The sequence below is a fragment of the Hirundo rustica genome, chromosome 3, assembly GCF_015227805.2.
Source record: "Hirundo rustica isolate bHirRus1 chromosome 3, bHirRus1.pri.v3, whole genome shotgun sequence".
NCBI lineage: Eukaryota > Metazoa > Chordata > Aves > Passeriformes > Hirundinidae > Hirundo > Hirundo rustica.
Genome location: NC_053452.1, coordinates 96,653,316 through 96,664,800, shown reverse-complemented (window position 1 = coordinate 96,664,800; position 11,485 = coordinate 96,653,316). Strand labels below are relative to the sequence as shown.

The 11,485-nt window shown below is 39.8% G+C and overlaps 1 protein-coding gene across 5 annotated transcripts in view; it reads left to right on the top strand.

Moving 5' to 3' along the window:
- Positions 1–360: 360 nt before the first annotated feature.
- The window catches only part of FBXO25 (F-box protein 25), a 31,334-nt gene continuing 20,209 nt past the window's right edge, over positions 361–11,485 (top strand). For 2 of the 5 annotated variants that reach the window (XM_040059644.1, XM_040059643.1), the window contains exons 1-4: positions 361–451; positions 3,344–3,487; positions 9,571–9,680; positions 10,952–11,001. In XM_040059644.1, coding sequence (XP_039915578.1) covers positions 3,351–3,487; positions 9,571–9,680; positions 10,952–11,001 — 297 coding nt within the window. In that variant the 5' untranslated portion in view covers positions 361–451; positions 3,344–3,350. Of the gene's footprint in view, positions 452–657; positions 859–3,343; positions 3,488–9,570; positions 9,681–10,951; positions 11,002–11,485 lie in introns of those variants that run through there. The other 3 variants (XM_040059641.2, XM_040059642.2, XM_040059645.1) reach the window with 3 other exon arrangements.

Here is an 11,485-nt window from a genome sequence, read left to right as displayed (position 1 = left end):
GTCACACCGAGGGGGGGTCATACCGGAGGGGTTCATACCGGAGTGGGGGGTTCCCCAGGGGGTCACACCGAGGGGGGGTCATACCGGAGGGGTTCATACCGGAGTGGGGCGGTTTCCCCAGGAGGTCACACCGGGGGGAGGTCACACCGGGGGGCTCCCACACGCGGGGGGCCCCACGCGCGCCACACGCCCCGCCCCCGCCGACCAAAACATTGGCACGTGCGCCCCGCGGGCGCCTGTCACGTGACGCGGGCGGCCCGCGCCGGGCGGAGACGGCCCCGCCCCGCTGCGCCAATGGCGGCGCGCGCTGCCGGGTAGCAACAAGCGCGGCGGGTTGGGGCCAATCAGCGCGCTGGGGGCGTGGCCAGCGCGGCCCATGGTACTTCCGGCAACACCACCGGGCCGAGCGCCGGGCGGGGAGCGGCGGGGACGGCGGGATCGGCGCTGTGAGGTGAGCGCGGCTCTGGCCCGGCCCGGCCCGGCCCGGCCCGGCCGGCAGCGGGGTCAGGAGTACACCTGCGGGGCCGTGTGTGTGAGCCCCGTCGGCCCGGGGGGTTGGGGCTGAGTGTGGGCAGCAGTGGCTTGAGGGGTTTGGGGTTGGTTCTTAAGGGCGTGTGGAGCTGAAGGAGTGTGGGACAAGGTGTTAGAAGTCAGGGTGGGCAGATAGGTCTGTGGAGGGGCCTGGGGCGACGCATGACGGGCAGCACTGAGGGGTCTGGAGGGAGGCATCTGGAGCCTGTCTGGACGAATGTGGTGTTGGGATCTCATTCGACTGTGTGAGGATGGGAGCCGGCATGGTTTCGCTGGAGTCAAATCCTGCCTCACTCATCTGGTGGCCTTCTGCAGTGGGATTTCGAGGTTGGTGGATGAGGTCATACGAGGTCACACCGTGACTGATGTAATTTGCCTGAACTTATGAAAAGCATTTGACACTGTCCCATGCAGTTTCCTTGTCTCTAAACTGGAGAGACGTGGATTTCACAGATGGACTGCTGGGTAGATAAAGAACTGGCTGGATGGTCATCCTCAAAGTGTTGCAGTCAACAGTTCTGTGTCTAAGTGGAGACGAGTGACAAGTGACATTGTTGAGGAGTCAGGATTGGGACTGAGCCTGTTTAACATCTTTGCTGGGGACGTGGACAGTGGGATTGAGTATATCCTCTGCATGTTTTTGGATGGCACCAAATCGTGTGTTGCAGTCAACAAGCTGGAAAGAAGGGATGCCATCCAGAGGGACCTTGACAGGAGAGAAATGAGTGTCTACAAGCCTCGTGAAATTCAACAAGGCCAAGTGCTACGTGCTGCAGCTGGGTTCGTGGCAATCCCAAGCACAAATTCAGGATGGGTGGGGAATGGATTGAGAACAGCTTTGAGGAGAAGGACTCAGGGCTATTGGTCAACAAGGAGCTCAACATGAGTCAGCAATGTGCACTTGCAGCCCAGAAAGCCAAAGGTGTTCTGGGCTGCACCAAAAGGAGTGTGGCCAGTGCGTCAGGGGAGGTGATTCTGCCCCTCTACTCTGCTCTCCTCATATACCACCTACAGTGTTGCATCCAGCTCTGGGATCCCCACATAGGAAGGCTGTGAACATGTTGTAGAGAGTCCAGAGGAGGTCTGGAGTACCTGTCCTATGAACACAGGCTGAGAGAACTGGGGTTGTTTAGCCAGGTGAAGAGAAGGCTTTGGGAAGACCATCAGAGCAGTCTTCCAGTACTTTAAAGGGGGCTTACAAGAGAGCTGGAGAAGGACTTTTTACAAGGGCATGTAGTGACAGAACAAGGCAAAATGGCATCAAACTGAAAGACAGTAGATTTAGGTTAGGTCTTAGTCAAAAGTTCTTTACTGTGAGAGTGATGAAGTGCTGGCACAGGTTGCCCAGAGGTGTGGTGGGTATCCCACCCTTTTTAGCATTCAAGGCCAGATTGGATGGGGCTCTGAGCAACCTTTTTCATGGAAGGTGTTGCCCTGATTGGAACTGGGTGACCTTTTAGGTCCCTTCCAACCCAAACCATTCTGTGATAAAAACACCCATATGAGGGGAATACTAAACAACTTGTTCTGGTTCATATTACTCCTCTGAAGCAGTAAAAGGATTGAAAAAGCAGATAAGCATGAATAAAGTTTGTTGCGACTGGGGGAACGGTTGTTGTAAATTTTGGAAAAAGTTCTTGTTAGGAGGAGAGGAAAGCTAAGATATTAATAGGGGTGACTAGTCAATCCTGAGGCCTAGTCAATGCACTTTGTTTTGCATGCTGTGCAGATTTTTAAATAAAGAAAAACTGGCTCACTCAACCTGTATTTCTTCTGGCTTTTTATCCTGTTCTAACAAATAGATTGGGCAAATGCTGGTCAAGAGTGCACATGTTTAAATAAATTCATAGTAGTGTTTACTGATGGGGATTAATAGTTTTTTCAAGTTGAAAAAATATTAGAAAATGCATATTTGTTAGGACTAAAGCTGTTGCTGTTATATATTAACATATGTTTTGAATAAGATAATGCTTTCTTCCCTCTGCAGCTTGCATGTGAAATCTCTTTTTAAACTAAGGAGCAATAGGTTTGTGTGATGAATGGGAAGAAGAGCAAAAGCTGGCAAGGTTATTGTCTTCAAAGTGTAGGGAGCTGCCTTGTTCAAGTTCTTCATGTGTCAGAAGTGAATCTCACTTTTGAAAAATGGTAGCAGAACACTGTTTGAGTGATATAGCTGTGATGACCTGCATCAGTTTGTAGGAATTTCTGGAGACATGTCACAATGGACTTTGTTGCAGACTCCTTTTGTCCTGGTATCTGCTTAATAGGCTGGCATGGGAAGTGACCCACAACAACAACCTAAAAAGATTTTTGGGAATGTTAAAATTCCTTTACTGAAACATCACTACACATTGTACCGTAAACTCAGTATTTGTAAGGATTAGAAAAAACAAAAGGAGCAACATTGATTTTATGAGCTGTCAATCTCTTTAAATCCATTTGTTAGTCACATATAAAAATCAGTGATCTGTTTGATCATGGCAGGGCAGATTACACGTGATATAATTGATATAATTTTGCTTTTTTTGGTATCGTTCCGTTCTCGGACTGACAGCATTCTTTTTCCTTGTTCTCTAAAGAACAAGGAAATCTACCTTGATCTAATAAATGCTAAAAGACAAGAAGAACATGGTTAGAGAATAAAAAATCTACTTAAACCACTGAATCTGTTTCTTAAAAGGATGCTCTACAGAGAACTTTTCTCAAAGTATTTTTTTTTAAGGCTAAGGAGAAAACTGAAATAATGACTGGAAGTTTTGAAACTTTTTTTTTCGTAAATAATAGACAAATAATCTCTTCTTGCTGCTTATAGAGAAACTATGCCGTTTTTGGGCCAAGACTGGAGATCCCCTGGATGGAGATGGGTTAAAACAGAAGATGGATGGAAAAGATGTGAACCCTTTAGTCCTGCACTTGAGGATGGGAATAATCAGCTGAATGATATCAGCCACACTGTGTAAGTTTAAAAAAAAAGAGATTCTGCATGAATTAATAGCAGGTGGTAAGGCAAAATTGACTTAATTTCCATTCAGATTGCAACTGTTTGTGGTAGCTGATGTCATCTGTATACAAATGCAGTCATGTGTTTTGTTAGTTAGGCAGACAGGAGACCCCTGTGGAAATTGTCTGTCTTTTGTCACTGCTTTGTGAGTTGCTTATTTGAAGCAGCCAGATCCCTTCTTAGGCTACATGTCTTTCAAAATACTAAAAAAATAAATACTTTAAAAAACCCCAAAACAAATAAAAGAGAAAACCTGCCCCCCCAAGCCTGTTGAGTACTGTTGAAAGGTAAAAGTGAACTTGTAAATTGCAAGTGCAACAGGCATATTGAACTGTTACCTGGAAGTGAATGAAGGCTTTGAATGAAGGCTTTCTCCTGAGTGGGTATTGGATTAGTTTGTGGTAGCCATAAAATGCCTTTGCTCCAAATATACAATCAGTGGTAGCTTAATGCTCATTCTCTAACACAATATATGAATGTATGTGCTCCTGCAGGACAGGTGAGAAAGAGATTAGATAAATAAAGTAATACTTGTGGCAAATGCCCACAGACTGGTGTGGTATAAATCACTTTGTCAAGACAAATTTCTCCACAAAGAAGTAATTCTCAGGGACAGCATTCTTCGTCATAAATTCCAGCATAATGTGCTCATAATGAGGAAAGGGAACATTCAGTGTTTTGTTGTTAGTCCAGTAAATGATAACTCATCTGGTTTAGAGAGGGAATTTACTGGGAAGCTCAGACTTGATGTGGTCACACACCTGTGTTTTCTAAATTTGTGAAACAATCCTCAAGGGAGTTATCAAGCAGTGAAGCATTATTATTAAGCTTATTCTGCTGTCTTCTTCATGCCTTTTTTGCTTTTGTGTTCATCTGTCGCTGATCTTATTTGGCTTCTTTATCCTCACAGTCTGGCCACTGTGGATACAAAACTTTGTCTTGAAGAATGTAAGCCTCCAACATAAAAGTTGCCTTAAAAACCTTTGACAAAATCTTCTCTCTTTCATATCTTTAATAGTATTCTCGGCAAGTTAAGGGAAATCTAAGAAGTACTTAGCAACTGCGCAAATTGCTTCAAAAATAAGTATCATGTAGGTTGCTTAATTAATAGTGTTTGGTAAGTATTAAAGGAATTATCAGTCTTTATGAATACCATTAAGACTTCTGCTCATAATTGTATGTGTATATAAATGTATATATGTATCTTTTCCCCAAAGAGCAAGGTGGGGTATTTTATTGCTTCTTGGAGCAAAAATACTAGATTGGTTTTTTTTCTTTTTCCTTGTTGTTGTTCTCCTTAATCTTGGAAGACTCTTAGGATTGAATTCATCTGGAGCCAAAAACTGTGCCTTTAATTTTTGATTCTTTATTTTGCTTCTGTCTATTCAATTAAAAATGTATGTTGTTCAAACTCAGACTAGAGAATTCAAGTTGCTATGTCTTGACATAGTAGCACTACTTTGGAGTAATTTCACTACACTTTTAACTTTGGATCTATGATTGTAACTTGAACTCTTTATATGCCAGTTAAATTCTGCCGTTTAACTGCAATTGATGTCTATTTGCACAACATTATGGAACAATTTAGGGTGAAAATGACCTCTGGGTGTCATCTGGTTGAAACACATACTCAAAGCAAGGCCAGCTGAGGTTCTGCAGGGCCAGCATATACCCGGACTTGGGGTTCTTCTATGTAATGGGCAGGGCTTCATACTGTGGTACAGCAGTGTAAAATGTGTTGCTGGCTGGTTCTCTGTACCATCTTATGCTATTTGGAAATAATTATTAATTATAATTATATTGAAGATAACACAGCTTAGGAGATTTGTTAACATGATGTAGCACTAAAAAAAGAATGAAACCTGATAAAGTGCTTCCTTGTAGAAGAAACTTAAGGTAAACAGTACAAAAATCCTATTTGTTTCTCTTTAAGCTGCCCTTTGAATAGGGGTGGTGGTGTATGTCAGTCTGGTAGTTCTAGGTTTTGTTAATTGACAATTACAATTCCATTGTAAGGAATGATCTTTTTCACTAAAATGTTCTGTAGGAATCTCTTCTGAAGTTAGTACTTTATTTCTTTATAGAGAAAAACTGCTATAACTGCTCCCTTACATGCAATACTAAATTCAAGCTGCATAGTTTAATGAAACCCTTTCTAGTTTTGCTTCTATTCTCTTCTGCAAGAGAAAGTGTAGACAGAGTTGCTTGCCAAACTTTGTCCTTTACTCATTCCAAATACTTTTTCTCCAGAAATTACAAAGATCTAATCACAAATAGATTCAGAAATAAACCTTAAAGACACATAAGTTACTTCAATTGAAGAATGTGTTCTTATTAATGTAGAACTTCTAACTTTGCTTGATTAATCATCCAATGCCTTGGTGAATCCAGCTGCTGAATTAGTAAAATTGGTGGACCTAATGGTAACCATGCTTGAACAAATATAATCACTTGTGCAGGAGCAGTTTTAATTATTTGGCATAATGCTTGAATAGTTCCACTTTAGATCTTTTTATAGAAACTAAGGTAGGGAAAAAAGAGACCATCACTTCTGTAGGTCTTAGTTATTTGCATGAGTGCCTTGTGTTCAGGGTATATAGTGGCTGGAAATGTTGCCTGGGCTGTGTGCATTCAAGCTCGGTGGTGTGAGTGATGGCCATGACTGCCTGTAAATTCAAGCAAAGATAGACACTTCCAGTGCTATTGCACTGTGTCCTTGAAGTTTGGTGGGGATGGAACTGCCTTTCAGTAGCCTGCAATTTAGGAGTAAAGCTGTCTTATGCATTCCTTTGGAGGTAAAAGAAAGAGAATTAGACTATTAAGATTTTCATGATGGTGATATTTATTTTTTTGTGTGTTAGGTTCATTTGTGAACTATTTGGGCTGACAGGGTAGTCATTTCAGTCTGTGGTGTCTGTTATCTAATTGTGTGAGATACAGTCTTCACAAGACTGATTTTGGCACTGGATAGAAGTCCTTTGATTTGAATCTGTTAATAAATAACATTATGATATACTTTTCAAATGACAAAAATCATTTGGTGCATGCACTTAGATCAGGATTTTCCAGGGTCAAGCTGTGAGAGTCACTTCTAAAATACTCAGTGCGTCTCTGTATATAACTGCATGACTTGAGGGCCATGTGAAAAGAAGCAAGGGGATGAGTGAAAATAGTTGGAGCTCAGATAGCCCTGTCACATTTTCCATCATTTTAAGTGTCATACCCAAGAGGTTATTTAAATACTGCTGTGAAATTACTTTTTTTGGAAAAACTGAAATTGTTACATGATTTATCCAAGATACAGTTCTAAGGACACCAGGTACTTTGCTTTTAAAAGCTTTAGAATAATTTTTTTATGAAGTGCGTCATCAAGAAGAGAGTAAGAATAGCTGTAAATTGGCAGTATTATGTATGTATTTAAATCCTGCCAGGTGCACTCAAATGTCACGTGCAGTATTATAATAAAAGCATTAAATGAAGGCTTCTGTTGCGCCATATGGCACGTGCAGCACTTGCTTTGGTTTCTTGTATCTTAGCTTGGTGTTTGAGGGGGCAGGGGTTGCTTTTGGAACAGTAGAGCAGCTTCATTACTTGTCAAGCAGCTCTGCAGATTTCTGGAAGGAGTGCTAGTAGTCACTGAGTAACTCTGTGTTTCTATCCCATTCTTCTGATGTCTGTGGAACCCTTACTTTCAGTCATTGCTTTCAGACTAAAGGTTTGTCAAGAAGAGTGGTGTTGTTTACAGATGAATAGGGAAAGACTCTCTATGTGAAGTGGGACAGAACATGAGGAAATAGAGGTAACAGTCCAATTTGTCTTGTCTCTAAAGAGACTTGAGGAATTCCAGGAATGTCACAGACAAATTTGAATGCTAAACAAAGGTGTTTGAAATAACCATCTCCATCTTCACAATTCCTTATGTTTAATGACTACTTAAGCCACCTTAGTTATTTATATGATGCATGAGCAAGTGTATATTATGGGGTGTCAGGAGTGGGCTTCAAATCAGTTCAGGTATATTACTGATCTAAATTACTTTCTAGGGACACTTCCTCCAGGAACAAAAGAAGGAATCATTACATATTAACCTTCTTCTTCTAAGCAGACCTTCAGGAATTTGGCCTCTCATCCTCTCCCCATGGCTTGCCCTTGTCAAGGGGAATGAGTTTCTGTGCTGCTTGGATTATGTTGCAGAGTATCAGACCTATCTCCCTGTATCTGTTGTTAGGATGATAAAGCTCTGGGAGCTTTGGCTCAGTTTCTGGTTCTGTAGCAACTCTTCAGATTCTGCCATAGCTTCTCATATAATGTGGTGATGCAGCCAATATGTTAAATCCCAATTAAATTATTTTTAGTGAGTTTAGTGAGCTATATGATAGCTTTGGGGGGGGAAAAAATAAAGGAACAACCCATACTGATGGATTAGAATGTTACATAATCAAATAACTTGTATTGATGTTTTGCTTTTGTCAGTTGCTTTGCTTTTGTCTCTTGCTGATTTCTTCCTTCTGAACTCTTCTGCTGTTTGACCAGATGTGATATTTGGCACTGCTGCATAGAATATTTAAAGTGTTGAGTCTTTATCCTCTGCTTTAAAAATATTAAGGACTGAACTATGGCCATCACCTTGGATTGAGCACTGTCTGAATGCAGAGGTATGTTAGGTATAAATCCTGAAAAAACAAAGCTAAGATGAAACTAGCTTTCTTTTTCTAAATCTTCTTGACCTGTGTATCTTTAAGCTGAGCTAGTGTGTACTGATTAGAACAATGCGGAAGCCAAACATTTTTTACAATGTTGTTTAACAGATGATTCAAACCTGAAAATTTTAACTCTGTAAGCTAGTAGCAATAGACTAAAATAATTTGATTTTTGTCACTTAATGCCCAGATACAGATTATTTTTGAAAAAACTTCTGTCCTTCTGTTTACAGCATTCAGTTGTTTAAATCCGAAGTCCAAACTGACAGTGATCAAAAGCAATTTAGATTAAAAATAGTAACGAATGTGAGGAGTTTCATATACAGCTTTGTTGCCAAAGAGCAGTAATGTTGAAATAAAAAAAGTCCCCCAGTTAAACTTCATTACCATGCATCCTTCATTATTCTTCTTATCTGTGCAAGACCGTGGCCTTCATATGAAGTGTCTTCCTTCTCAGTGCTAGAAAAGAGAACACCCATTCTTATCTTTGTTGCTGGCCCTTATGGTTATCTGCAAAAATGGAAAGAATTTTTTTTTTATGAAGCTATGTAGATTTCCTGTAGCATAGACAGTTCTTAAATGCATGTACATTTTAGAAAGATTAGCTTATTGAAAAAGATTTTCAATAATTCGTATATGTTTTTTTTTTTTTTTAATATTCACACTGTATGTTCAACATGCCTAAGCGTTTGGTGTAATCCTCAGTGTTGGGTTACATAGTTAACTGTCAGAAGTGACATAGGTAGGGTTGAGTCTGTCTGGCAGAGGCGGACCCTTGGCTCTTGATGCTCTACAAATCATTGGTAAAGCAGTGCTACAACGCCTGTAGTATGTGCGGAGTTGTGAATCAAGTTTCTTAAAAGAAGGATTTTCTTTGCCTCAAAGGTGACAGTAGTAAGAGAGATATCATTCTTTGCTGGCTTTCTGCCTGTGCAAGGATGTGCAATAATTCTTCACAGACTTTTTACCTGTGTGCAGTTAAGGCTTGGTCCACTTCAAATAATGGATTTTTGTACATCCGAACTTTGCAGAGTTTTACAGTTGTCCCACAAGTTCTGTCTCCTTGGTAGTCCTTCCTGATTGTCAGTAATGACTTACAAGATACCTCTTAGGAAGATACTTTTGCATATTTAATCACTTTGGCACAAAATTCAACCCCTCTGGGAAGAAGACAACTTCTCTCTAGATACATGTTGCTATAGACAATGAGGTAGAGTATCTTAATTAAGAATGATTGCTTTCTTTTTTCAGCTGGTAGACTTAAATGCAGAAAATTGTAAAATGTATGCATCTTAAATATTTAATTACTGCTATTCTAATTAGATGTTTTTATTTCAGTATCATAACTGGGGATGATGAGAATGAAGAAGTGTACAATACTGAAGACTGTGAGTTTGCAGCCAAGAAAAGGAAAAAAGATCATTTTAGGAATAACACAGATTCACAATGTAAGCCTGTTTTGGTTTTTTTTCATTTATTTTAGAAGACTCCTGTAGGTTCAGATGTTATAATAGCCATGTTATATTCACCTATCGAGTAGCCTTCCAAATTATGTCTTTCTGTATTGGCAACAAATTCTGGTGTCAAAACTGATGTGTCTAATTGAAACTGTGTTATCAGTCGTTTATTGTGTTGGATGTTTTTTCAAAGACTCAAAGGTAATTAATTTAAGAATAGTAATTCTGAGGATTAGGTGATACTAACCACTGTTATGTTTTATGGACTAGTTTTAGATTAAATTCTTCTGGATGCTTGTGGGAGCTTCTGCTTCCCAAAGCAGATAGTTTATTTTTGTTTAATTTAAGTTCTAATTAGTCATACAACTCCAGAATCAGTTCATAAATAAATATGTTTTGCCATAATAATCGTATCTCTTGATAAAGATTTTATCAGTACTGAATTTCTTGGCGAGAAGTCCCTTTTAAAAAATTAAAATACGAAAGCCATTTTATCAGTTCTCATTTGTAAAAGGTCTTTGGTCTGCAAATGTATATGACAGCAAGTAACTTATTGAAACAGAGAATTTGGTAGAGTAGGTAAAAAAAGGTAAGTTGGTTAGCAACTACTTGGCATTGCTAATGTTTTGATCTTGAAATGATAGAGAGATGGTGTTGCAGAAAGCTGCTAGCTTTTCCAGGCTTATCTGAGTTTCAGGTATTTCAGAAGATTCAAGGGGCTGTATGTCTCATTTGACAGCATGTGAGACTTGTGAAAGTTAGCCTGGTTGCCTTTGTTAGTCTTGTATGCTTGACTTCCCTGCAGTCCTTTGCAGTTTGTTGAACCAAGTCAATGTAGAACAGGCACCTGTACAGGAGAAAATGGATTAGAGATGTGGAGTGGTCAGGAGCAAAAGCGTTGTCTCTATCTCCTGTACTAAGGAGCCTGTTGTATTAAAAAAAAAGTCAGGAATTATGTAGCACCACTGTTATGCCAGTGATTGGTTTCAGCTGACAAAAGTTGTTATTCATCTGCCAATTGTGTGCCAACTCTTGTAGTTTAAAAAAAAAAAAATCTATAACTTTTCTATTATTTTCATGAAGTCTATGACTTGTGAAAATTTTTAGTTATCTTTTCCAGCCTTTATAAACTTCCTTCATTCAAAATGTTCTGCTATCTTATGAAGCATTTTAATAAAAGTTGTATGTTTAGCTGAGTTTCTTTCTGGAAGACATTAACTAATGTGGAAGCCTAAAATGGTTGTATTTTGATTTTATATTAGGTTTTTATCGTGAAAAGTGGATTTACGTTCATAAAGAAAGCACCAAGGAAGTAAGTATGGGTCAATTCCTACAATCTTTGTGGTTCTTAATTGACAGACAGTATATTAAAAAAATTATTTTTGCCATGTGGTCTTAGGGGGCTATACTTAACTGTCTTCATTGGCAACATGGGACATCTTCACGTGCTGAGGCAAAGGCAACTGGCAGAGTGACTTCTAGGTAGGCCTTTGTGGCAGAGGTGTGGGAACTTGCAAGGATAAACTTAACAGTTCTCTGCTACTTATCCAAGCCCGTCTATCTTTCTACTGTCTCTTTGAACTAAGATGAAAAGTATTTGTAAAACCAGAGATTTATCTCCAAAGAAGTTGCTTGCAGGCAGCCACCTGATATTTTGGCATCTTGGTGTGAATTTGAATTGAAGTAAGTAAAACATCAGTTTCAAACTTTACAAACTTTATTTTCAACAAAGTTCACATGCTTTCAGTTTGGGATATAAACTCTATCATGTAATTAGAAAGAGAATATGAAAGCTC